The sequence below is a fragment of the Argentina silus genome, assembly GCF_951799395.1.
Source record: "Argentina silus genome assembly, chromosome: 17".
In the NCBI taxonomy this organism is placed as follows: domain Eukaryota; kingdom Metazoa; phylum Chordata; class Actinopteri; order Argentiniformes; family Argentinidae; genus Argentina; species Argentina silus.
This window is the reverse complement of record NC_139671.1, coordinates 17,640,800-17,667,693: the sequence shown is the minus strand read 5'-3', so window position 1 is coordinate 17,667,693 and position 26,894 is coordinate 17,640,800. Positions and strand designations below refer to the sequence as shown.

At 44.9% G+C, this 26,894-nt stretch overlaps 3 protein-coding genes across 3 annotated transcripts; all 3 read right to left on the bottom strand.

Annotated features, from left to right (window-relative positions):
• Window positions 1-588: 588 nt before the first annotated feature.
• Window positions 589-4,416, bottom strand: LOC310817742 (R-spondin-3-like). The gene is made up of 5 exons (XM_083688440.1): window positions 4,088-4,416; window positions 3,024-3,215; window positions 2,567-2,707; window positions 1,300-1,446; window positions 589-1,109 (listed from the first exon to the last, which is right to left on the bottom strand). The coding sequence occupies exons 1-5, from the start codon at window positions 4,176-4,178 to the stop codon at window positions 919-921; spliced, it is 762 nt and encodes a 253-aa protein (XP_083544566.1). The 5' UTR covers window positions 4,179-4,416; the 3' UTR covers window positions 589-918.
• A 5,241-nt stretch (window positions 4,417-9,657) lies between these two features.
• Window positions 9,658-11,457, bottom strand: LOC310818439 (adenosine 5'-monophosphoramidase HINT3-like). The gene is made up of 4 exons (XM_083689384.1): window positions 11,333-11,457; window positions 11,079-11,182; window positions 10,551-10,743; window positions 9,658-10,105 (listed from the first exon to the last, which is right to left on the bottom strand). The coding sequence occupies exons 1-4, from the start codon at window positions 11,453-11,455 to the stop codon at window positions 10,058-10,060; spliced, it is 468 nt and encodes a 155-aa protein (XP_083545510.1). The 5' UTR covers window positions 11,456-11,457; the 3' UTR covers window positions 9,658-10,057.
• Window positions 11,458-11,928: 471 nt separating this feature from the next.
• On the bottom strand, window positions 11,929-23,841 carry ncoa7b (nuclear receptor coactivator 7b). Its single transcript, XM_083688941.1, has 16 exons — window positions 23,685-23,841; window positions 21,262-21,446; window positions 19,674-19,744; window positions 19,437-19,544; window positions 19,240-19,341; window positions 18,793-18,918; window positions 18,306-18,490; window positions 17,570-17,721; window positions 16,767-17,426; window positions 15,968-16,139; window positions 15,601-15,751; window positions 15,334-15,459; window positions 14,984-15,136; window positions 14,674-14,769; window positions 14,449-14,519; window positions 11,929-14,196 (listed from the first exon to the last, which is right to left on the bottom strand). The coding sequence occupies exons 1-16, from the start codon at window positions 23,720-23,722 to the stop codon at window positions 14,061-14,063; spliced, it is 2,532 nt and encodes an 843-aa protein (XP_083545067.1). The 5' UTR covers window positions 23,723-23,841; the 3' UTR covers window positions 11,929-14,060.
• Between the last annotated feature and the right edge of the window lie 3,053 nt (window positions 23,842-26,894).

Sequence of the window (26,894 nt, the reverse complement as noted above, 5' to 3'; positions counted from 1 at the left end):
GAGGGCAACACTGGGTGGGTCATGTGATGTGGATGAATTCTGTCATTAGTCATTCGTCATGCTCGTTGAATTAACTTGTTTATCATTCGGGCGCTGAACAGAAGCGGTATCAATCAGTATCTGCAAATATGCAGTCACAACGAAAGAAGACACTGAAACAAAGTGGTATAAATTTTATTCATCAAGATGTATGACATAACACTGCTATATGTTTGCTTATGACAGTGGTATCAGCAACATGCCATATTGCATGTCATAAGCACATGCACAACTGTCATATTATGGACAGTGAATTTGGTAGTGTTTTTTTATTTAACATGGCTGGGAAGATCACTTTCCCTATTTTGGTTAAAATCCATGCAAAAACTGAAAAGTGTGATAAGTTCCAGCCAGTGAAACCTATACATAGTCACACTATACCCATCGGTAAAGCAACGTCTCTGATGCGCATCCTTCAGTGATGTGAATGGCCCCTCTAAGCCCAGTTGAGCCAAGTCCTCCTTCCTTCCTTCCTTCCTTCCTTCCTTCCTTCCTTCCTTCCTTCCTTCCATCCATCCATCCATCCATCCATCCATCCATCCATCCATCCATCCATCCATCCATCCATCCATCCATCCATCCATCCATCCATCCATCCATCCATCCATGTATCCATCCTCTCTTTCATCACGTGTGCCATTTGCTCTTGTCCTGTTCTAGCCAATCACCTCGCTGCTTGGTCAAGGCCCTCTGGTTTACTTCCTCATCGGATTTTTTTTTTATTGAAACAGAAAAACAACAACAACATTGAATGTCGAAAGTGGCCAACGGTAACCTATTTGTCGTGAGGGGGGGGGGGGGGGGGTCAACAGGGAAACCTGACTTCCGTACCCCAATAGCTTCAGATTTCCGGGATTTTAACACTTCCGGCATGAGTACCTATAGGCTACTGGGACTCCTTCTCCTTTTGATTACACACTTCCTCCAGTTTACAATGGGGGGGCAGTGGTCGCCGTAGAGAGAGGGGGGCCGTAGGACCTCTCGCCTTCGAGTCTCCTCTCCCTTTCTGCAGCCTCTCATCCTCCGATAGCAGGGGCCCCAGTCCCCCCACTGCCCAACCTCGCAGTGCACTTAGAGAGAGAGAGACAGTCAGATAATGGAGACACTGAAAGTGAAAAAGAGAAGGAAAAAAAAAGAAAAGTGCAGAGGCGAGAGAAAGAAAGAAAAAAAAGAGTTAACAAGTAGAGTGAACAAACTCTACTCCCAAGTTAGAAAGACTTGTCATGCGGTGGGGTGTGGGGAGGATAGAGGATCGCTCACCTTGACGAGTGCATTCCATGAGCTGTCCCTCAGGCTCAAACCCCACCGGGCAGGTATGATGGCACTGGCTGTGTAGGAGGTACAGACCTGCTCCACACCTGACACAGGTGTTCCTCCTCACACACAGCTCACAACCTGTTGGACACTCTGGAGGAGGAGGAGGAAGAAACACAGGTACATTTAGTGTTCTGGCCCCTTCAGACAAAGGTGAAATGCACCAAAAATGGATCACCCATACCGTATTTTTTATCTATCAAAAAGATAACGTACGTTAAAAACAGACAAACAAATAACTGACGGTTGTCAGCATAAAACCACATAGGAAAACAATTGACTTAATCGGTTTTGGGCTGAACAGGCCTTTATGGTGTAGTCATACAGAGACACCTAGTGGTGAGACCAGAACAATGCAGGTAAATAAACCACACACAATAGCCTTTTCTCAATTGTCCTCTCCTCCGTCGTCCACTCGCTTCGTCCTCATAAAGCATTGGAGGAGAATATGAATATGTAGGAGGAACCTAGATCTTTCCCTCCAAATGTGGAGAACGGTGCAAGGAGTCTTGTTCCTAACAATTGAGAAAAGGCTATTGTGTGTGGTGTATTTACCTGCATTGTTCTCACCACTAAGTTTGTCTCTGTCCATTGTTGGTGTTGTGTGCATGCAGCTAACTCAATCCTCACACTGTGTAGCCATTTTAAGTGTGTAACCGAGTTGAGATGGTAAACTCACTCCTCAAGTTAAAATACCCCCACTTGCTCCATTGAATTGCTAGCTTTTCGGTGGTGGCATAGCTGGTTAAGATCTGGTAGTTTGAGTTCTGTTACAAGTGCAGAGGAACGTGTTGGTGGCACCATGGCAGACGTAAACATCCATGAATACGTCGTCATTGCTTAGTTCTTGTTGGATGTCCTGTGATGTCATGAGCATGAATTTAGCATCCCTGTGTACTAATTCAACAGGTTGGGAGTAGGCTAAAGTTAATGGAGGCTGGTGGAGGTAGAAATTGGAGGACAGGCTCATTGTATTCTCCATTCCATGCATTACAATGAGCCCGTCCATCCTATTTCTACCTCCACCAGCCTCCACAGGATGAAGTTGCCTCTGGACCCTTTTTATTATTGGGTTAGTTTTGTGGGGTTTTCCCCAAATTAGATTAGGGTCAGGGTTTGGGTTAGATCCTAGATCTGTGCCTATAGGAGCAACTTCACCTGGGAGCAACAGGTCATCAGACCGACGTACTTCTTCATATGGCTGCGGACTCACCAGTGCACTCTCTCAGCGCCGTGTTGGGGGTTAGGCCCTCTGGACAGCTGTCCTCGCACCTCCCTCTGTGCAGGTAGTGACCCTGGCGACAACGAGTGCAGAAGTTCCTGTTGAAACAGGAAGCGCAGTCCTCGTGGCACCCTGCAACATAGACAGGGGCACTGGTTAGAGCAGTGGAGTCACGGTGACAAGCTGACCTGGAACCCCACTTTGAAGCGTGGGGTGCGTCTCAATAGTCTAACGTCACTGACATGGCCTTCTCTCACACAGTGAACTGTTTAATCACTTGATAGGTCAAAGTGATGCATCGGAGGCTTTTTTTTTTTTTTTTTAGATCAGTGAGGATGAAAGAAAGGACACAGGTGATGAAGCAATCTGAATCCATTGAGATCCACCCCTTGCGTCTTAGTTTTTTTTTTTAACATTGCCATGTTGTTCAGTTTCTCACTGGACTCACTGGTGCAGGTGTTGACGTGTGGGGAGCGTGTGCCGTAGTGTCCCCGGGGACAGAAGGACAGACACGTCCCTCGCTCCCTCATCCCATCGTGCTCCAGGTGGAAGAAAAGGCGTGGCTTACAGGACAGGCAGCCGTTTAGCGCTGAGCACGTCAAACAGCCGGCCTGACACAACCTGCTCACCACTGAGCTACCTGTAGCAGAGAGAAGCCACAGTTAAGGCTCTCTGTGTGTGTCTGCATGTGTGTGTGTGTGTGTGTGTGTCTGCATGTGTGTGTGTGTGTGTGTGCGCGCGTGCGTGTGTGTGTATTGTACGTGCATGCATGCATGCATGTGTAAGAGTTGGTGTGTGCGTCTCATAAACATGTGCATGTGAATGGTTAGAAGATGATCGGTAAGACTTTACTCCTGATCTGTGTAGTAGTTACACTAGTTATTCCAGTAGTAACATATTGTTAACTAGTAATTTCTTAATGATATATGAAGTTCAGCAGCTTGTAATGTTATACAAGTGGAATAAGGAACAGCCCATATGCCACTTGTGTAACAAACCGCCCAACTCCATTACAATACAATTGCTATAAGTATAACGCATGTTCTTTATAACAGCATGTGTTATCAGAGTAATTGCAGTGTTACTACACAGCTATAGGTGACCCTTGAAGGGTACTACTGAAGTACTACTTCACCATAAATTATTGTGCTCCGGTCAATTTAAAGCTCACATTGTAAATCTACAGTATGAGTCTATAACTCATTATTTGGCTCAATAATATTCAGAGAATAGAGGTTGCAGTCAGCTCAGATTTATCAAAACCTGCAGCCGAGCTTAACAATTTATGGTTCGTGCAATAAGCCAATAAGCCGTGGAAATCTAGGAGCGTATTGTTGCCAGGAACTTGAAAGGCCAAATGCACTTCACAAACATGTACGGTAGTAGGAGTAGTAGTAAGTCCATACTTTTGCACAGGTGAAAAGGAGGGGAATCAAGCATGCAATACACATACAGGTGTCCGTCAACCAAAAATAAAGCAGCTTGCATCAGTCGTGTGGGCTGGCTACTTACGTCTGTGCCGTAGAGGTCTTGAGTAATATTGGCCATTAATAAGTTCCATGAAGTATAAAATCCAAATCAACAATGGCATGTCAAGGAACATTTTCTCCTCCTAGCAGTAAGGTTATTCATCCAAAAATGTGGTCATCTTAAGCTGTAGACAGGCGTCTCAATTTGAAGAGTAATTACTGTGATCTATTGCTCTCCAAAATGTGCTGATCCTAACCCTGCTGTGTGCAATAGGAGAGGGTTTCCTGAAGTGAAAAGTAGGAATCCGGAGGAAAAAATGCCAAGGAATACCTCATGCGGTCAGAGCGCCTTAAACAATGCAAACATCTCAGGGCATCATATGATAGTCGCACCTCAAGTCTAATGCAAGGTTTGGGTTAGCTGCAGTCAGTATGCTCTCTCTTGCAAATACACACTCAGTCTCTCTCTCTCTCTCTCCTCCCCACCCCTCAACCCAACCATCTCTCTCTCTCTCTCTCTCTCTCTCTCTCTCTCTCTCTCCTCAGATATCTGCTCACCGGGTAAAAATGAGAATGGTATTATTGTAACCTAATAATGACAATGTTATTATTGTGCTCTCTCTTATTATTGTGATCTCTTCAAGCTACATCTTAACAGTCCCTCCTAAAGACCACTTCACCCTCACTACCCCCCCTATACTAACCCTAACCCCGAGACCTCTTCTCCCCTGCTACCCCCCTGTACAAGTTCTCTCCTGCTAATAAAATATATTTATAAAAAATAAATAAATAAATTAAAAATGAGCCTACTGGCATTACGACTGCCAATGGCCCCTGGTGTGAGCATTGATTACTTTGTCTTATGATGACTGTTGGATAGATGATTCACTTACTTAAACAAATTTATTTGTTGTATGTTGCTTTGGATAAAGGCGTCTGCTAAATGCCATAAATGTAAATGTAAATGTTGTGTTTCACCTGTAGAGCTACAGTAGCTAAACCCTCTCTGGGTCTGCACCAGGGGAGGCTGGTTGAGGACAGACTCATTGTAATGCATGGAACGGAATTGGGAATGGTATCAAACACATGTATTTGATACCTTCCTCACTCCGTTCCATGCATTACAATGAGCCCGTCATCCGATTTCTCCCTGCACTGGTCTACCTTAATCCTTCCATCACGTTCCAATTTCTCTAAACTAATGAAAAGAGGATGGGTCTGTGACGACAAGTTAGAAAAATGTTTCTACATTTGGTTTCATTTAAAACAAAGAAGCATAACTGCATTTGTGAGCCATCTCACCTCACACCTAAAACACAGAGCCCTCTGTCAATGTCATCCCGTGCAGCCTGGATTGAGTCAAAACGATTGAAAACGGTGGGAAAACATTTTGATAGCGATTCCCATGTGTCCACGCATTTGATGATGCATCGTTGACTGAAGGGTTGCCCTGACATTGCCCCAGGTTTGTACAAACCATGCCAAGGCACTGGGTGTTTCAGATTAAGAATGTATTCGGGAAATGAGAACCAAACTCAAGCCTTCCGATGCTGTGTGACTTGCCCACATCCAACTAAAAAACAAAACGGAGGTGTCAGGAAGCATCAGCCGTTTCCCATTGAAGGGTGAGTGGTGGCGAAAGCAGCACAGACTTCCAAAGAAACCATTGTTTGGGATAGCAGTGTAAATTATCGGCTGTTTTGGGAACTTGGTGAAATGTGACTATCTGAAAACAGATTGGAACCTTAAAGTGTTTGCGGCTTTTTGGTTTTTGAGGAATCTGCACAAACTGCAGAAATCAGCAGTCTCATTGCTGCCGGGGAGCTTAGTGGCGTAGCACACTAATGCGCATACCACATAATCGCAAGGTTCCTGGTTCGATTCTGATCTTCGACCTGTCTTGCATGTCATCCTTCCTCTCTCTATCCCAATAAAGCAGAAATGCTCTAAAAAAAACATATCAAAAAAAAAAAAAAAAGTCTCATCACTGCCTGTAAAATCTTTGCCAGCTCAACATAATCTTGATAATCAGCTACTATGCCCTGCTCACCTGTTACTAGTTTGTAGCTTGTTGTTTTCTTATTGTTTGAAATAGAAAATGTGTTTGTCTGTTTGCAAAAAGAAACAGCAGAGGATGGTGCCAATACAACACGTACAACACATGCCACACTCAATGTGCTTTTCATAGGGACCAGTAGAAGAAGAACATCTCAGCCGTAACGGCCTACAGCTTCTATTGGTGTCTGGAATTGTGTCAAAAATGTTGTCAGCAGGAGATCTTCGGGGGTTGACTTTGGAACTGATTTATCTGTTAAGAGATGAGCCTATTTGAGCCTGCCAGACAGGAGAGCTAAATTGTGAACAGGTGCTCCCTCTCTAACACACACACAGACACACTCACACTCACACTCACACTCACACTCACACTCACACTCTACTCTCAGTCCAAAGCACCCATGTTTTCACATCACCACAGTGGATGACTACTTTATTTTCCCATTGAAATAGAGGCATGTTGTTCCTGCCACCTTCAAGGACAAGACAGCACAGATATGAAGATACAAAAACAGGTCAATGGGACCTCTGGCAAACTGCATCCACATACAGTACCAAAACACTAGTACCAGGACTACAGGCTCTATTTCATCAGAATTAATGTCAGAAGTTTCAATGGTTGGAAAAAGAAACATTGCAGCGAAAATGCATGCATGGATTGATCTCAAATAAAATAACAGTTTACTGTGTGAAGCAAAACAAATAAATGTAACTGGATAGTGGGCTCAGTCATGCTTTCTCCGAGTGAGAGAATTTGCTTTCCAAGGGTTTAAAAAAATAATAATAACAGTATTGCAATAAAAGTAATAGGGTCCCAAACTCCTGACTGAACTCAGTTGTGGTGAGATGCTGTGTCCTTGCATCAATGTTCTACAGTGAGTGACAGCATCTCTGCTTAAATTAGCTGACTGACGCGCAGTAGACGAGTTGTATTGATGGTAAGGGGATCCATGTGGATCTGTGGATCTGTGGGTCAGTGCTAGGGGGGGGGGGGGTGAGTGGGACTGTTGGGAGACATCAGGAGGGTCAAAGGTCAAATGGGTGGGGTTCCACACCCTGTAACTCCCCGCTGACTGCGAACATAAACAAGGAGAGGCTACGCTCTCTGAGATAGCAGATCAGATTCAGAGGAAAACAATCAGGAGCGAGGGAGAGAGAGGGAGAGAGAGAGAGAGCGCAACAGAGGTGGGTGGAGGGAAAACAAACAAGCTGTCTTGGAGCAACAGAGAGAGAGAGAAAGAGTGAGAGAGCAAGAGAGAGAGAAAGAGAGCGAGAGAGAGGGGAAAAAGGCAAAGAAGAATGAGTTGGAAGAGAGAGCGAGGGAAAGAACAACCATGTGCTTTAAAGAATCTAAATCATCTGCACTGAAAAATGTAGTCAATTGTCATGTCCAGCCATCTTCTGAAGAGAGCATCAGTGACCGTTCTGTTATTGGAATGAGTAGGAGGCTTCAAGTCAAGAAGTTGTATACATCCATAAGCAGGATCATGATGTGTGCCTGTCGGTGTGTGTGAGCATGATCTCATCATCATAATCAACTTTAAAATTCCACCCTCATTCAGGGTCTATGGAATTTAACTCTCCTAATGCAGAGACCACCTTAGGGCTCTGTCAGGGCCCAGAACAACCCACCCTGCTCAAACTGAGAAGAGGTGGGGGGGATAATCGGCAGGATAAACATCCTGGATGAAAATAGAGACACAGAGCTACCGGATTGTCTCCTTGAGCACCCCGATAGGAGAGGGACGCTTCAGCACCACGTAAACAACACAAATACCACACAAGTCAAGAGCTTTGGCCTCAGAGACACAACTGTGATAAGAGAGGAGTGGGATAGCATCTCGACATGCAGATAACGTGCGTAGCGTGAAGAGGTGAGGAATTTGGGAGGAGTCTTGAGGTCAAGCCCATGCTTAGCGAACAGGCCGTGAAGCGTTCAGACATCGACCATGACCGATTGTCAGTGAGAGAGATAGGGGCCAGAGATAGTGGTCCTCTGTGGCTCAGTTGGTAGAGCATGGCGCTAACAATGCTTAGGTCGTGGGTTTGATTCCTGCTGGGACCATATATACTGAAATGTATGCACTCACTGCAATGTAAGTTGCTTTGGATAAAAGCATCAGCTAAATGGTATATATTATATAGATAGTGACGATCCTCATTGCTCTCGTAGTGCATCCAATCTCCAATGACATGGAAAGTAACCACTGTGTTTCAGAGTCAAACTAGACCTGAGATATGTTCAAAGAACAGGAAGACAGCTCTACTTGGGTAGCATATCAAGTAGTATCTGTCCACACGTGTGTATGCATATGCAATATCGATACTGTAGACCATTTACATGTTTTTATTGCAACACAAAAAAGGCAGACCAGACTGAAATAGAATATAGTACATTAAATAAAAGTTATAAAAACAGGTTAGATATCAATCAGGCCTTCTTAACCAATTATAAAAACTTAAAAGCCGAGAAGTTGTGAATCCGGTTGTTGTCGTCATCAGCACTGTTCCCCTTCATCCTTTGGCTCGTTTCAGTAGTTTCTATGAAAGGCAAAAATAAAACTAGAGTCAGATGTCCTCAGCATAGACTCGTGGAATATCCAATGACATGGTAACATCAGGACAAAAACCTAGCCTATATAGAGTCCCTGACATTCGAACAGAACACATTCTGCACACATGTGATTTGTGCTTTTGGTCTTGAAATCAGTATATTCTGAAGAAGAAGCATCTTCCCCAGTCCCTTGTTTCTCAGGAGAAGTGAAAGGTGGATTTGTTTTTACGTGTCCAGCTCCACACCAGGACTGATAAAGGAGAGGAGACAAGAAGCGGACTATAATACATTATTCTACCCTGTAGTCTACCTACTTTGGAGACCGCTCTGACGTGTTGTGCTTTTATAGTTGCCGATTTAGCCTCAAAAGCATTCGTCCGTGCCTCCTCGGCAAGGCTATGCAAAAAGAGCAGCATGCTCAGCTCAACCTAAAAATGAAATGAGATATTAGGACAATGTAATGACAATCTAATTACTTGTATTGATGTGCTAATTGACTGTTATACACAATGTCGCTTGTTACGTATCTTGTAATGTTATAGTATTGGCTATTGCTGACTGGCTAATTAGCGTGCTAATGTTTTTAGCAAGAACGAACGAAAGAGGGAGCGGTTCATAAAAATAAAACATAGCCTACCATTACATCTGCGGATGTGCCTACGCGAATGTGAGCTTTCTTCTTCATAAGAGACTTCAATTTACTTCTGGGTGCCTTATTCACCATGTTGACGAACTTGTAGGCAGCTAGCTATCTTCAAACTAGGACAGGGATGACAGTTCGTTGTTTACGTTTTTCAATCTCCCGCGTAACTCACTACCGGCGCATAATGTGACGTCAGATTATTGGCAAAAATCGTACTGTATGTTAGCGCCACTCTGTGGCTAGAAGGCTCCAGTTGAGAGTAAGTGGGACATATACCAATCAACATTACATAATAACTGGCAAATTAACAAGAAAGGGCAATGGTGTTTGTCACATCATAAATGTTTATTACCAAGGCAATTGTTCACCATTACAAGGCACCATTTATTGAAGTGACCCCTCCCCCCGACTAAGTAATAAGTCAAGGAAATGTATTGCAACATCCCAGTCCAGCAGTGTAAATCATGAATACACTTTGATGAATACACGACTAAATCAATAAAAAAGAAACATAACAAAACAATGTCAATTAAACAGTTACATAGGACATATTTTAAGATAACATGCTTCCTGCTGCCTCACTAAATACTCTTATATGGATATCCATAGTAGAGCAAAGAAGCTTAATTTCAGTCAGACTGCGTTTGTTTCCTATTCAGATGTGAAGAAGGGAGTCCAGCCACATGACAACAGTTATGACTGACAGTATTATGTGGTTATATTGCACAATAGTGTTGCTATCGCTGTAAACCAGGCTGTGCTTATTTGACATGGCTTTGAGTCCTCAGCTGCTGAAGCACTTTGTCCACCTGCAATAGAGCACAGACATCTGACTAGATTAATATGTTCAAGTAAAATGTCCACAAACATGATAAAACCCCATTCTCATGTATGGAGTGTACATGCAAATGCATGAAGGAGTTATTCTGGAAGCAAGGAATCACCTCAAGCATCTGTAGTATACAGTATGGGCTATGCCTATACTCTTCTATGTTTAAATCTCCTTATCTGATTTCCAAAATGACACTTGATATAAGGGCTTGAGCTGTGTGTAGACATTGGTTTCCAAAATGACATTTTATCTGAAAGGGCTTGAGAGGTGTGTAGACATTGGTGGAAATCAGTTCAGTGTGTGGAATTGGCTAACAATGACTGCAGACCTACTTCATTGGCTAACAATGAAGTAGGGCTGTAAGGCTTGAAAGTGCCCTGTGGAGTGGGAGTGGCTACAGTGACTGTAACATCTCCACTGACCGTGATGAACCAATAGGACTGCGGCCCGTACTGAAGGAGGGACCGGATGCCCATCTGACTGGTGGGCGCGATGACGTGGAGATGCAGGTGAGGAACGGAGGAAAAGACAGGGATATGGAACCCTAACCTGCAGAGTACAGCAGCATACAGTTGGAATACAGGTGCTGCAGCACTGGCAAGTACAGTAGGCGGGCTACAAAGTGTCTACCTGGACGTAACAAAAGAAAGAGGACAGTCACAGTGACGTGTCTGATCATAGGGAATACCTGACGTCATCCAGGTCAGTGACCTTACTCCTCAGTAATGCATTCCTTCCCATCTCCTCCATCTTCTCAACTGTAAACAACAAGCCAATCAATAGGCTAGTCTACATCAATATTGCCTTGTCATGCTGTAGGCCTACTTTACGCTAGCTATTATGACTTTAGTGGCCAATAATGAAGCACATATCCAGAATGGAATAGTTGTGCTTTTTCTGTATTCTTTTAGTTTTGGATCACAGAATCTCATCTCTCTAAAGGTATGTGCTCCTTCCCAAGTGATTTGCAGTTCTCGATGTGCTCCCTCGGGATAACCAGGTAATGATGCCGTGCCCCAGGTTTGACGTCACGAAAGCAGACGAGTTCATCATCCTACGCACAATATGAATACAACAAATGTTGCCTGTATCAGGATAATGTAAACGGTTTGTTTCACACAAAAACGGTATCTTGTTGTCTGAAACAAAAGTACCTTCCAAGGGGCTAAATTGCTGAACTACTTAATTCGATGACAAAACTTACACACAGTAGAATTTCGGTGTCCGTCTGTCCGTTGGCAATACTACAGAACAAACATGTGTTGACATTTTCGCTTGATTCGGTGATGTCAGGAGTTTCATTGTGCGTGCATTCAGAAGTTGCCATGTCTCTCTGTAGTACAGTCAGTGTATTATAACTGCCTGGGCGGTGTCTGGTAGAGCGCTGCTGAGCAAGGCAAGTTAGCCAATACCCGAAGTCATCGAGTGGAAGACATACATAGTCGAATTGACAAACTACCTTTCCATTACAGTTTTGGGGCTTATTACAAAATGTTTTGCCACTTTCCAAGACACACACACACATATTAGTGTCATGTAAGCTGCCATTTTTTGTGTTTGTTTGCTGTTGTTTTATTTTTGTATATGGTGGTTGTCATTTGTTTTAATGTTTGCCAATACGTATATTACCTCTTCTTGTAACAATTAAAAAATAAAAATCAAGAATACACTATACTGACTGTATTCCACAATCTAATAGAACACAATAGCTACAGGATTTCAAGATATCAGACGTATTTAAAATAAACCAACATCTAACATGCATAGAATTGTGGGACAAAAAGGTAATAGGTTTTTTATTTTTATACGTTTATTTAGATTTAAACGTGGCAATACAATAAATATATGGTGATATCACATGACAGTTTTGGATTCACAGGAAATAACACTTTTGGAACATTCACACAATGAGAACAACACAACATCTATATGACACAAAACAAACGTTCACATAAGCTATACCTGTAAGGATCAGTGGCTGTAATGGGGATGCAGAGAATGCCACTCAAGAGGGTTCAGTATGGTTTGCATTCATGCAATAGGCCTTATAATGTCATGGTTACCTGGCCTACTTGAGACAGGAAAGAACACTTCCTCTTAATATGTGTCCGGAAAATACCATGACTGCTCCACTGTGTGGCACAATGTCACAACACAGTGCACAAAATAAAACAGACCGAAATGTGGTTAGGTAGTGGATCACAAACTGTTTAGGACAGAACAACCCCCCCCCCCTTAATGTAGTGGTATAAAACAACTAATCAGTGGCAGGTTTTTTTACAACGATATGCTAGAAGTAACAGAGCATGAAATGCACTCATTACTGACATTTCTTCCAAGCCTGCAGTGCAAAAAATCTTATGCTTCAGTTCGCTCAGTTGCTCAAGTATACTTACTTACTGCAGTATACTTACAAAGACATGTCTAAAACAAAGATGAACGCTGTGATTTAGACTGGAATATTGCCCCCCCGTCTCGGAATGCATCAACCACACGGTCGATCAAACAACTTCCCTTTGAAACAGCAATACAGAAACATGACATTCACAAAACACAAAAGTCTATAAAAGCGAAACCATTTCAAAAATTCGTACATTCTTTTTTAAAAACAAAGTGTAAAAATAAATTGTAAAAAATTATAAAAAATGTGATACACACAAACAGATAAATGTAAAATAAAACTACATTTGGTCATCACAACCCCCCCCCCCCCCCCTTACTTTCCCTTCTTAGTCAACAATTGTTTTGGATTGAGGGGGGGGGACGTGGAATGCTTTGTACTATGGAAATGCATTGAAACATTCTCATTTAGTATATTTACGACTCAAGTCATAATATGACAACCTTTAGAAAAGGAAGGACCCTTCTCTTTGTAAACAATTACTCCTCTTCCTACGTTTGAAGTGGGTCTTGGGCAGATATAGGTTTAGAAATGGGTCCTCAAAAGCACAACCTTGAACTTCCTCCCTCTTATCACACAGGTTCCCAACATGTCAGGGACAAAAGATTGCTCACCCTTTCAGAAACCTTCCGGATTCTTTTACGTATAGTTACCCTACAACGCTATTGGACACCTTGGCTTAGTCCAGATACAACCAATCCTTGAACACATGAGAAGATCTGAAATGATTGGTCAGGTGTAAACAAGCAAGGTGTCAATCGACCATTGTGTCCTTTGATTGGCTAGGTCGAATTTTGGCCAATCCAGCTAGTATATAACCGCCCAATCCTTTCAGATCTCGGGTGAAGGGGCTAGGAGTTACTTCTGGATAGAGCCCTGCATTCTACTCCAGTACTATTAAGTCACCAGGACAACAATTGCAGCAAACTCGTTTCTTTGACCCTTTGAATACTTTCAGCAACACAAGTTATTCTTCTTCTCCCCCTCCGAGTGCGTAGCAGTTTCTGGTCTGCCGAGGAGTCTACAGTGGTTAGGCAAGCTGCATGCTGGGATAGCTTTTAGTTGCGTGGTAGGTATAATGGCAGCTAAGAGAGAGAGAGAGGAACCAACACCAGACACAGCTTCCCACACCTCTGCCTCCAGCAAGAGAAACCAGGTCTAACCAGGTCAAACCAACTGAGGAAACCCCCCAGATGACACAACCAGGTTGTCCTTTCCCAGAGACCCTCAAACAGGATATTAGGTAATACCACCAGCAAAGCCAACACCATTAATCAGGTCTATAAACACTATCCAACAACTATCAAGGACCATCAACACCACCAGTTGTGACCATCAGCTCAGAAAAAAACGGTATTCTAACACCTTTGTAAAACGTCCAGGTAAGCCTATCAGTCAGTCAGCACAAGAGCTGGACAGAGGTGGGTTCCCCATTCTCGCTGAGTGTGGTTGGGCGTTGGCGCTAGGTGCCCCCCAGTGTGAGTGGGGTTTGGGAGGGGTTGAAGGGTGGATAAGTCGGGGGTGGGGTGGCCTACTCAAAGGCCCAGACCTCCACGCTGTGGACTGTGAAGTCCTGCTGTGTGGAGAGGGGTTGGTTGTGGAAGGTGGCACAGCTGGAGGTGGTGCCGTGGTACAGGTCGGCGTCCAGCCACAGGCCAATCTGACCCCTAGAGGGAGGGAGTTGAGAGAGGGGGGGGGAGAGAGAGAGGTGATTAGGGAACTGGAAAGATGTGTGTGTGGGTATTTATGCGTTTGTGTGTAGGTAGTGTGAAGGGGAGAGGGGAGAGTTTAGACATTAGACACACAAACACATACAACGCCAAGGTGACAGCTACAGAGACAGCAAGCCAAACTAGGACAGCATACCCACACACTTTCAAAAGCATCTCAATGAGTCACAAATAGTCAAACCCACTCACCCTCCACCCATCTGAAGAGAATCTATATTGCCTTTCACAAAGTAGGAGTTGTCCCCAGTCCAGCGGTAAACCTGAGCAAAGGACAATGAGAAATCACGATGACATAGGTGTGTTCCAGAATGAAGCCATGGTAGCCATGTAAGGCAACAAAGCATTGACAAAGTAGACAATACGTATGCATACAGGCATGTATGTTAAGGAATGAAGGAAAGGAATGTCTCAGACCTTGATCTCAGGGCAGAAGCTGTAGAGGAAGGTTTCTCCTGTGCCATAGCAGTACTCGCTCACTCTGAAAGGATGAGTGGAGAAGGCCCCAAACACCTGGAGAGAGGGAGGGGAGGACTCATGATCTTGCCTTGACATTTGTGCAATCCCCTGTTCCATAGTGGACTACAGTTTACAGAATTTGAGGATTATGAGATTATCTACGGAGGAATTTATGTTGCAGGTGATGAGGGGTTGAGTAAGGGGAAACAGAGGGACAAAAGGGAACATGAAGCATCTACTCATAGGTTGTGTGTGTGTGTGTGTGTACCTGGTTGTCCATGTCCTTGATGACCAGTAGTACAGGGCCGTCTACGTCTGCCAGGCTCCTGTACAGGGTCTTCAGGCTGGTCCCGTGCTCCACTGTGCTGTAGGCCAGTCGCCATGGGTAACCCTGCACCCGTGCTGGCAGGCGACAGGCAAGCTGGAGGGGGGGGGGAGAGAGAGAGAGAGAGAGAGTGATGTTTAGGGAAGTGGAACTGTGTTTAGGGAACTAGAAAAGGTGGGTGTGGGTGTGTAGGTAGTGAAGGTTCAGTATCAATTCCATCACAAAGCATTTATAGATTTTCTTGTTGGTGGGTTTTGTATTATGGTGGATCCTTCTGTATGTTCACTGTTTACCTTCTCAATGTGTGTGTCCTGCAGCAGAGCGCTAGAGTCACTGAGTATGGGCAGTAGATCCGAAGACTCGTCCCCTTCGTAGCTGCCAAAACTCTGCCTCCTTTTCGCCTCATTGATGGTGATGATCTACGGACACAACCACGTACGGTCAAATGACCTGACACGAAATACGGTCAAAATGACCTGACCAGAAGGTAAGGGTGAAGAACGATGTGGTCAAAACATGAAACACCACCCATCTGCACGGTGCTGACACAGCAAACTTACCTCCCAGCTGCAGGGAGTGACGGGGGAGCTGAAGAAGTTGTCAACCATGTCGAGCTCGTCCTTCTCGACGACCACAAAGCCCTGCTCGCGCGCATCCTTACCATACACGTCAGGAGACCACTGGACGAAGAACGCATACAGGTGGTCCACCCTGAACACACACACACTTGGTGTTTTAGACACTAAAACAACAACTAGTTGTAGTTAACAACAACTACTGTACAACTAGTCTTATGCATCCAATGTTTATCATCATCCCAACCACACATACTATTGCACTGGCCATTAAAAGCAATGGTCAGCAGATATGATGAGGTGTGTTGAGGTGTTCTGGCTGTGACTGTGCTCATGTGACTGCCCCTCTCACCTCTCCTGTGGCACAGCGAACCAGTACTCTGGCTGCTTCCCCCGGGCCCCATATGTGTAAATGGGGCTGGAGGTCCGGCCAGTGTCGAAGGACTTCCTCATGGGTTTGCCCACCTTGAAGCAGAGGAACATGGGAGGGGTCTTACTTTTCTCCTCCATGGAGAGAAGCATGTCTGCAGCGAAAAAGGGAGGGAGGAAGAGAGAGAGAGAGAGAGAGAGAGAGAGAGAGAAATTTGCAGCGAATAAGAAATGGAGCACTGCGTGAGTTCAGGCAGGGCATTCTTAGTCAACGGTGCAGCTGTCCGTCAGGTGACAAGACAGCTGGTTTACCCAACTGTAAAAACAGTCACATGTTCAAGGGACAGAGGCTTATAAAATGGCCAAGTTAATGCACCTCCACAGCATTCAACTGTTATGTGGTTGTACTGGGTATGCAAGCAAGTTTGATGCAGTCGTCCCACCCACCACCCCCCAGCCTCCACCCGCTAGGTCGCCTTGTGTGAAGCTACCTACATTAGGGGGGCGGTCTGATAAGTTATTTGGCTCCCTGCCATTTTGTATACTTGTATGTTGTGATTGTTTAGGCAAGGAGCTCTAAAGAGTGGAGCCATCCAAATATGCCAAGCTTAAATGTATTCCCATTTTCATGCAATAAACAATTGAACTTGAGTTGTCCTGACTGAAATCGACAGCCTTGCATTCTCTCGATAACAAATCACACACAGCCAAGTGATACTGTAAGAAACAAATGTTATTATCTTCAGACTAAGAGCTTTCTTCCAAATGAAAATGTTTTTCACCTTCAATGGGCGCCTGCATTCTCTCCAGTAGCCAGGACTTCACCTCCGCCTTGTTGGTCCTCTTCCGTCTCTCTTCCTCATTCATCTCCTCATCCGCCATTGGTCCGTTCTGAAGCTCCCCTACAGGACTACATCCCTGAGGACTACATTTCCCGGGAGCCTCAGCTGTGTCACTCAGGCTCAACTTCCTGCTTTGGTCCACTGCTGAGTCTGTAGGATTGCTAATGCTATCGCTATCACCATTTACCATCGCCTCCTTCCCTGTAGATTTCACATCTTTGGCTTCAACTGTGGCTAAGCTAGCATGCTTTTCCTCCTGTATCCCATCATGCACTTTACCCTGTTTATCAGTCTCTGAGATAACTTGGAGCAACTCCGTCGCATCCTCGATTGAGCTGTTTTGGACCAGTCCTTCATCCACTTCCTGCTTTCTCTCCGAAGAACAGACTGGGTCGAAAAGGGTCTTGTCCTGGGATTCTTCCGGTTTTGGGTAACTGGAGTTTGGGAGCTCCCCCAGTTGGTATTGGATGGTAGCAGCAGAATTTGGTCGGCTTCCGATCTCCGGATTTTCAGCATTCCCCCTCATGGGAAGCTCCAGTTCAGTGAAACCCTCGTCCGATGGTGACTTCTCTGTTGGATCAAACTCTGCAGTCTCTGTGACTGGAAACATGAAACACGGTGTGTTACTGACAATAGGGATTGATAATGTAATGTATAATGTAGTTACATACCGTTTGTAAATATAGGTGATACACAATGATGCATGTTGATTGCCAATCACAACGACATTGGCAATGTCTCACCAATTTCTGACAGGGGGGAGTTGATGTCCAGGACGATGGGTCGTTTGGGGTCCAGTGCTTCGTAACGGCTGAAGGGGTTGAGGTCGCGCTCAGAGGGAAGCTCCTCCCATTCTCCAGGCCTGTACAAAGGACACAGATCCTGGGGTACGTCTCTACAAGCGGTCAAGGCATACCGCACACCACAAGGGAGGATGGGGGAAAAAAATGGAAGAACAAAAAAAAAAATCCAACAAATGAATGAACAGGACAAAAACAGTCAGGTGCAACTCAAAAACTGAACAGAACATAAATATGAATATGCAAAAGGTAAATTATGACAATGATGACAAATAATAATGATAAGACAATAATGGTAGAATACTAGATAATAATAAATTTAAAAAATCAACAGAAATCAATGCAAGTCATTATGCCTCTGCAGTCTAGTATAGAAAACCCTGTAGTGAGCCCATCAAATCAGTTCACCTCAGAGAGGGCGGAAGAAAGAGAGCTAGGAAAAGGAGGCAGACATTTAAGGGGGGGGGGGGTTGGTACATTTTCAGACAGAAAGAGCAAGAAGACCATTTTAAGATGCAAGATCTGGAAAGTGGACAAGAGAAAAGGAGGTATCGAAGTGGGTGAGATGTTAAAAAAGGAATGGAGTGGCAAAAGACCCAGCGCGGGAGAGAGAATGGTAAGACAGAGAGGAAGAGAGAACAAAGAGAGGGACTAGTTTCAGAACGGGTGTGCGTCTTACGACGGCAGAGCGTCCTTGAGCTTCATGCGGGAGACATCGTCGTAGAGGGCCACAGAGACCACCTCCTCCATGGGGCAGATCAGGCCGTACTCCTCACAGCCGTGCTCGATCACAAGAGGGTCTGACTTGTGAGGGTCAAACATGATGTTGTTGGGCGTCACGATCATCACCCCTCCCACCACACCCTGTGTGACAACAACAACACACAGAGTTGAAACAACCAACAAGACCCGCAAGACAAAACAACCTCCACAGTCAAAACAATCAACAACCTAAGAGACAAAGCAACCAAGACAACAAAGATAACACACGTGAGAACTAAACACAAGGGTGAAACTTCACTAAACCCAAAAAAAACCAAACATCTGATTGATCCCAACTCAACGAAACCCCATTCACATTGTAAGACATCAACACCAGAGATACCATAACACGTGAGCACATGTTGTTGAGGTGATTTTCATTTCAAAATGGTGCGGCAACCTACCATTCCGTCAGTGAAGTACTTGCAGCTCATCTTGATGAACTTGACTGTCGCGGGACTATCGTCCTCAGAGGAGGGAGACAGCTCACGACGTAGGGGTCGAGCCGACTTGCTGTTCGTGTCTCCGTCCTATGGAGGGGAGGGGAGGTGAGGGGGGGGGGGGGGGGGGGGGGTCAGATCATAAGCAAATCAGGGATTGATTACTGATTTACTTGTCTCAAATTAGTCTTATTTTGCCATGTACGTTGATGGGGAATGTCCAGGGCTATGTTTCAGTCCAGAAAGTTGTCCCTTCCAAATCTCTCAGTTTTGCTGTGTAAGCTAATGTGGTGCAGCTGATGTTTACTCCAAACTTTAATCCTATCAGATCTGCGAAGGGGAGTGAACAAGGGGAGACTGTGGGGAGGACAACTTTCTGGAATGAAACACGTATCAAAAGAACTTCCTTACGTGTGATCCTCTCTCTGGTAGCCCATTGGTGGTGGCAGGGTCACAGGGACCCAGAGACTGAGAATCTGCTTCTGATTGACCCACATCAGGAACGAAGAGTTTCTACAAGGGTGACGGGCAGGTACGTTAGCCAGTCAGAGAGCCATGAGTGATAGCGTGAGGCAGGAAAAAGTGGGGTATATTGCCTGAGAGCTCACCTGTCCAGGATAGACACTTTGGGAGAAGAGGCGATTGAGCTGGACCAGTTTGTTGGGGGTGATGTTGAACTTAAGTGCGACACTGTTTAGTGTGTCCTGTGATCCCACCTACAACAAGGTTATATAACATAACCTCTTTGGTTGAATGACAAGAGCATCTAAAGCTAAATGCAGCATGCAAGATGACACTGTCAAAGGAAATGCATCACTGAGCTGAGATAGGTACTAGCTACTCACGGTGTACTCCACGGTCCCTGGGGGCCTCCTCTTCTCCCTCTTAGCCTGGCTGTCAGTCGTGCTGCTGTCATCTGAGAGTGAGAGTGAGAGTGAGAGAGGTCACTGTCGTGTTCACAGTACACAAAGGGGAACAGTCATCTGAGAGCAGCTGAGTTAGTGACCCATTCAGACACACAAGTGCATATGCACAAACACAATAAGACACATCTTTAAAAAGAGCTATATCTGCATCTAATCCTGCTCTTTTCTCTTCATCTTACTTCACACACACACACACACACACACACAATATCAACATGAACTCCCTAAGGCACACAGGCACAGTCAGCCTTTCTTTCGTGCCAAAAACAGAGTGGTGATTAGGACAACACCCTCCCCCTTCCTCTACAGTCACCAGCGCTCCTGCTCCCCTATGGAAACACTGGAGAGAGTGACTAAGCACAGTGCAGCTTTGTGTCACTGTACCGTACATCGACACAACACTAGTAAGACTGGTAAGTCACTTATACACTAACATCTTCGTACTGCTCAGACACCTGGTGTCTTTAAAAATCACAAAGAAACGGATAAGAAGAAGTGGATAAACATGGGCTTTCAGCTCTGAATGAATGACAAGAGTTTAAGTACGCAGTTGCATAACTAGGCTGATATCAGCGTTGATTGAATTATATTGCGTTTGTATATGAGCTTTTACATAACATCATTTAGATGAAAAGGCTGCCATAAAAGGCGTTAGTTTGAGCAGTAATACGACAGCAGTACTCAGGGTTCTGTTTGTCTTGATGCCCACGTTGGTCTAAGAGAACAATGTCAGGGGTTTTATTCGATGACAGACTGCGGTTTACACAGCTGCCTGACCCAGACCTGCGGCTACAATACATTAACATTGTTAACTGTCAACACGGGGTTAAAACCAGGCCTATTTATTACACTTTGAACAAGAGTCATCAGAAAACTGACACACACACACACACACACACACACACACACACACACACACACACACACACACACACACACACACACACACACACACACACACACACACACACACACACACACACACACACACACACAAACACACAGAGCAGGAAACATATTAAACAAAACTGAGTCACTTAGAGACACTGTGTGATGAGGGTATGTCAAGGGTAATGAGTGCTATATTCATTATAATTTTCTACTGCAAAACATGGAGATTTCTGCTGTCCCTCCACCCGACCACAGGAACTTGCAGGGGGGGAGGGCGAAGGATGTTGGACATATTGTCCTTCCAAGTTGCCATATCATCAAAAACTATTGCTGGTTATGCAACTTCCTTCATAAACATGATGTTTAGGACCTTATGGACCCAAATGTTTCCTCAGCTTAACTGTGAGTGTGTGGCAGTGTGTGTGTGTGTATTTGTTAGCATATCAAATGCCAAGTCTATGAATACTACTTTATTATAACACTTGAGTTTGATCCCAACAGAAAGTAGGATTATCTTTGGTTACCAAAATAAAAATAAATACCATCAGGGATGACTTAGATTAATTAGGACCTTCACCTTTGATGTCTTTGGCAGTTCTACGCAGAAACAACTTACTTGAGCCTACAGGTGGGGTTGGTTTAATCTTCTGCAGGTCCCCCTCTGGTAAACTCTCCTTAGGGTCAGAGGCGGGGGCGTCTGGACAGGAGATGACGGGCGTCTTCGAGGCCAAATCTGACGAGTTCTGCTCAGCCATCGCCTTCTCTGATTGGCTCTGCTTGAGCTGCCTCCGCCTCTTCAGCCTGCGAGTGAAGGAGAAAGGGAATCGTTTCTTAACTTTCACTCAGGCTGAGGCAACAATGACGGTGCAGGTTCCACTGTGGGAATTAAAAGTTTAATCAACAAAAGACGCCACCTTTGAAACCAAATCCCACAACGACTGCTCTCTTGCTTTCTCACGTTCACTCCCACATTAACTCCCTCCGTCCGTGCGTCCCTCCTCCCTCCCTACGAGCCGTCTGCTCTCCTCATTCCCCGTCCTTTACCCTGATTAATCATTGATAAGTCAGGCGGTGATGTAATGGCGTCTCCCACCCCGCTCTAGGTTCATTAACAGGGGGAGCTGCAGTAAGCTACGCTGACATGGCAGCCCCAGACACACTCAGTGTACACAGGGGTAATGCTATGCTTATGGGACTGACTAAGAGCAAGCTTGGTGGACAGAGAGCGGGGGGGTGTTTATGAGAGAGTGTGGCGGGGAAGAGGAGAGGAGAACAACAAACATGGTACAGATACAGAATGTGTGATAGCAGAGAAGCAAAAGGGGAGAGAGAGACACAAATGGAGGGGGTGTTATTGCTCTAATGGGGCAGCAGTGGCCAGATCAATAGGGCCAGAGACAGTGACAGAGACAGACACAGCTCCTGCCTTCTAATAGTCTCTCTCCCATTACGGATGCAGTCTGCTGCACATCTGGTAAAGATTTCAGGATTCTGCCACTGCATTCCAAACAACACTCCTGTTTTATTCTGGGACATTTCCAAGAGTGGAATGCAGATATTTCCTTTGGTCTCTCTCTCTCTCTCTCTCTCCCCCTCTACCTTTCTCTCTCCCTCCCTCCCTCATCTCTCATCTCTCCATCCATTCGAGAAGCAAGGAAATGTCTGGCCTGTGTATTCCCTCACAGCTCAGCCAGAGAATGCAAAGCGTAACAATAAACAACTCTTCCCGGCAAACTTCAAAATCCCAATGCAGTGCCAAGCTATCGCATGCTTAGGCTACAACATCATTTGAGTAAACATAACAAAAATAGACAACCAAGTATAGGCTATCCCGTCCAAGTACTGGATAACATAAACAACTCTTCCCAGCAACCTTCTAAATCCCAATACAGTCCCTGACTTTCTCACGCTTGGGCTACAACACCACTTTGCTTCAGCAAAACAGCCAACCAAGTAAGTACTGTTTGGGCTCTATCCTGATCAAGTACTGAAGGTCATAGCACTATTTCTGTCTTACCTGCTAGATGGAGGCAAACTGCAACGAAATTAGTGACATATCGTCATGTCACAACGTGACACAGCCTGTTTCGGAAGAACTCTGCCTCCCTAGGTGACCTTTGAACTCTTCTCAGCAGACGGGAAGAGAGGGAGTGTGGAGAGGAAGTGAGGGAAAGCTGGAGATTCTAGCTGTGGCTGTGTGTGGGCAGGGGAGATAAGAGTCATTTTCCTCCCTCCATGTTCCCTCTCCTTCCCAGGCTCTTCTCCTGGTTACACTTGACTAGAGTTAGCAGTTAGCTAACCTTGAGATCCAGGCTTTCCTAGTTCATTTGGAAGTATGGCTACGTGAGATTAGTGGTTAGCCTGGCTCCAATCTGAAGGGATTGGACATGTCTCCTACAAAAAAAAAACCCCCGACAGAGTTTGCCCAGAAGATCACTGACCACAGCCACTGATGCTCATGTTTATTCCCTTGTTTTGAGCATATGGCTTGTAGGAGTGTGCATCTGTGTGTCTGTGTGTGTGAGTGATGAGGGATCTAGTTATATGTTGAACATCTGTCAAGGAGTCGTAAGCCCGAATTTACCGCAAGTGGAGGCTTGCACAAGTGAAGCATCAGTATCCTATTTCACCATGATGCACTTATCCACTGATGGACTGATGCCAGTCCACTAGTGTGTGACCTCTATGACGCATTACTCTATTGCATCTATGTACCAGTATCAGGTGAACACAAAGGGGTGAAGGGAAATATGGCTACAGAGCCTTACTCATCGAACACACCGTCAGAGTACAGAGGGAGTGAATGACCAGTCATCTAACACACCGTGACAGAATACGTCACAGCGCACCGTGTCTGGACGTCACTGCAGAATGTCACTTCAACTCAGAGTTGAGGTTTGAGTTGAAACTGAACACGTTTGACAGACACATCTCATGCGCTGGTAACTGACGTTCACACTCGCACTTAAAACCTAATGACTGTCGCTACAACACCCACAACACTTCCTGATGCAAAAACACACACGCACACTTGCTTACCTGGCAAAGTAGCCTGGCTTCCTCTCTCTCTTCTCCATCAGTGTGGTGTTCTAACGCTGCATGCAAATCAAAAACAGACTCCTCCGATCCCGTAGGCTGAAGCTCCAGACGATATCTGCTCCCTGCTCCTTTCTCTTTTTCAGACTACACACCACACTTTCTTATCCTGAGGAAGGAGAGAAACCAAGTTAGCAGAGTAGGCTAATGTTGCCCTGGCTGTTGGATGCAGTGGGACACAAGGACACAACCAGACCGTTGAGTTGAGTGATGGTCAGTGCCACAGGTCATCAGCTTAAGTACAGGATGCTGAAACCATAACATTAGTATTTGTCAAGCCTCTCTGCTGATATTCGCTGACCAGTAGGTGAAGCACCTCCCTCTGCTTTCCAAAAACTAATTTCCAGGTCAATCGCCCCTCCATTTGAGCGACCATCTTTAATCTTTTACAGTTGGACATGTTTATTTAAAAAAAACTACCCTTTTGTGGTCACGGTGTTTGCATTTGAAATGAGGGTTGGTAGATTTATCGAATACAACTTGTGTTATCTTGTTTGCTTTCTTAGCTGCTAATTTGCAATGCATAGGCTCTTATCATTCAAAGCTTTCACCATCCACGAGAATACAATCACGGCGACGTGAATAGGTTAAAGTAAAGCTAGGTGTGGAGTGAACCTTATTTTGAACAAGAACAGCAACGGCTCACAATGCAAAAGAAAAACTACAGTGACTCGAGTCTCAAGTAGGGTCAGTTTGTTTTTTTACAGTTAGGATGTCCTACATTACACTTGTATGCAGCAGGTGCAGCAAACATTTGAAGGGTAGTCTTACATGCCTACTGATAACAATTTAATTGAGATACAGCATAGAAGTCTGTTTAAACCAGATAGGCCAGATAGCATCTTAACTGAGAATCAAGGGACACATTACCTAGCAACTAATTATGAAGCCCTAATTGTTTTGACAAATTAGTAAGCATAGCATGCAAACGACTCACGACGAAAATGTAGGCAGGCAGCGATTTTCTCCTCCTTCCTCTCGTATATCCGAATACAAATATTATAACTCGTGTTTGCTATAACCGAATATGGAAAAATCGATAGTGGCTAGAGAAAACAGATTACCCAACGTTAGCTCTAGCTACCGACCTTTTCTACATCCTGTGATTGGTTATTTCTTCTTATTACCAAACATTTGTTGGTTGTCCCCCTGGTGCATCAAAGCAAAACAGATTTTCAGCTGATATTAGGGATGCAATGTCTGGTTACTGGATATCCTCTCTGCAATGCATGCCATGAAAAGCACGCACACAACACAGCCGGGGGGACAAGGTCCATTTCATTTGACAGCTGATGATGATGCTTCTTAGCTTACGAGCTAGCGGATGGTTAGCAAGCCAGTTTGTTTATGACCGAAACAATAGACGGAGATGGACTCGCGTCGCTAGCATAGGTGATGACTAGAAGCCAGCAAACGAAGCGTACTTGCAAATCGAAAGATTCCTTCAACCAAAGCCGCCGTGTTTTCTACCATGCAATAATATGCAAACAAGCATTCCCATACTTCACAAGATCACAAATATATATAACTGATAGCCTACCTCATGAGTGGTATTACGCATACAACGCTTTGCATGTATCCCCAACCTTTCTTCTCATACAATACGCATCCACAAAACGCCCTCTCGTGTTTTTAGGAAGCCAGTACAGTTAGGGCGAGTAATCACTTATCTTTATAACCATCTCCGATTTAATCTGAGTAGGATATCGTATGCAGTAGGTATGCTTATTTCGAGCGAGAAATGTAAATGATTTATAGCCTATCAGAAAGTATAAGATTGAATCATAAATGAATGATCATTTAACATGCAAACATAGCTCTGGTGTTTAGGAAGAAAGACTGTTCTTTTTCCGCCTTTTTTCCAGCGCTCCCTGGTGGTCTAGTGGTTAGGATTCGGCGCTCTCACCGCCGCGGCCCGGGTTCGATTCCCGGTCAGGGAACACATCTTTTTACGATGGATTACGTGAGATGCCACATCTTCTAGTCCAATTGACTTCAATCCAAACTATCTACCTAACATCAGTGAGTTTGTTGATGAATTCTGTAATCATTCTACTGCGCCGAATACCCGAAACCAGATATTAGGCCAGTTATTGGATTAAATGTATTACCCGTTTTAGACCTATAAACGCCGACCTTTGCTCTGGTTGACCTTCGAACAGCGCTCCCTGGTGGTCTAGTGGTTAGGATTCGGCGCTCTCACCGCCGCGGCCCGGGTTCGATTCCCGGTCAGGGAACACATCTTTTTACGGTGGATTACGTGAGATGTCATATCTTCTAGTTCAATTTACTTCAATCCAAACTATCTACCTAACATCAGTGAGCTTGTTGATGAATTCTGTAATCATTCTACCTGCGCCGAATACCCGAAACCAGATATTAGGGCAGTTATTGGATCAAATGTTTTACCCGTTTTAGACCTATAAACGCCGACCTTTGCTCTGGTTGACCTTCGAACAGCGCTCCCTGGTGGTCTAGTGGTTAGGATTCGGCGCTCTCACCGCCGCGGCCCGGGTTCGATTCCCGGTCAGGGAACACATCTTTTTACGGTGGATTACGTGAGATGTCATATCTTCTAGTTCAATTTACTTCAATCCAAACTATCTACCTAACATCAGTGAGCTTGTTGATGAATTCTGTAATCATTCTACCTGCGCCGAATACCCGAAACCAGATATTAGGGCAGTTATTGGATCAAATGTTTTACCCGTTTTAGACCTATAAACGCCGACCTTTGCTCTGGTTGACCTTCGAACAGCGCTCCCTGGTGGTCTAGTGGTTAGGATTCGGCGCTCTCACCGCCGCGGCCCGGGTTCGATTCCCGGTCAGGGAACACATCTTTTTACGATGGATTACGTGAGATGCCACATCTTCTAGTCCAATTGACTTCAATCCAAACTATCTACCTAACATCAGTGAGTTTGTTGATGAATTCTGTAATCATTCTACTGCGCCGAATACCCGAAACCAGATATTAGGCCAGTTATTGGATTAAATGTATTACCCGTTTTAGACCTATAAACGCCGACCTTTGCTCTGGTTGACCTTCGAACAGCGCTCCCTGGTGGTCTAGTGGTTAGGATTCGGCGCTCTCACCGCCGCGGCCCGGGTTCGATTCCCGGTCAGGGAACACATCTTTTTACGGTGGATTAC

Excerpts from the sequence above, each read along its gene's own strand:
- LOC310817742 (XM_083688440.1), bottom strand. The coding sequence starts at position 4,178 with ATGTTCCTTGACATGCCATTGTTGATTTGGATTTTATACTTCATGGAA. Across the intron at positions 2,708-3,023 it reads ACACGTCAACACCTGCACCA|GGTGCCACGAGGACTGCGCT; the intron begins GTGAGTCCAGTG and ends TCTATGTTGCAG. Across the intron at positions 1,110-1,299 it reads CATGGAATGCACTCGTCAAG|TGCACTGCGAGGTTGGGCAG; the intron begins GTGAGCGATCCT and ends TCTCTCTCTAAG.
- LOC310818439 (XM_083689384.1), bottom strand. The coding sequence starts at position 11,455 with ATGGCAACTTCTGAATGCACGCACAATGAAACTCCTGACATCACCGAA. Across the intron at positions 11,183-11,332 it reads ACACCGAAATTCTACTGTGT|GATGATGAACTCGTCTGCTT; the intron begins GTAAGTTTTGTC and ends TATTGTGCGTAG. Across the intron at positions 10,106-10,550 it reads AGTCCTATTGGTTCATCACG|GTGGACAAAGTGCTTCAGCA; the intron begins GTCAGTGGAGAT and ends GCTCTATTGCAG.
- ncoa7b (XM_083688941.1), bottom strand. The coding sequence starts at position 23,722 with ATGGAGAAGAGAGAGAGGAAGCCAGGCTACTTTGCCAG. Across the intron at positions 18,491-18,792 it reads AGTACTTCACTGACGGAATG|GGTGTGGTGGGAGGGGTGAT; the intron begins GTAGGTTGCCGC and ends GTTGTCACACAG. Across the intron at positions 17,427-17,569 it reads CTCCCCCCTGTCAGAAATTG|TCACAGAGACTGCAGAGTTT; the intron begins GTGAGACATTGC and ends TCATGTTTCCAG.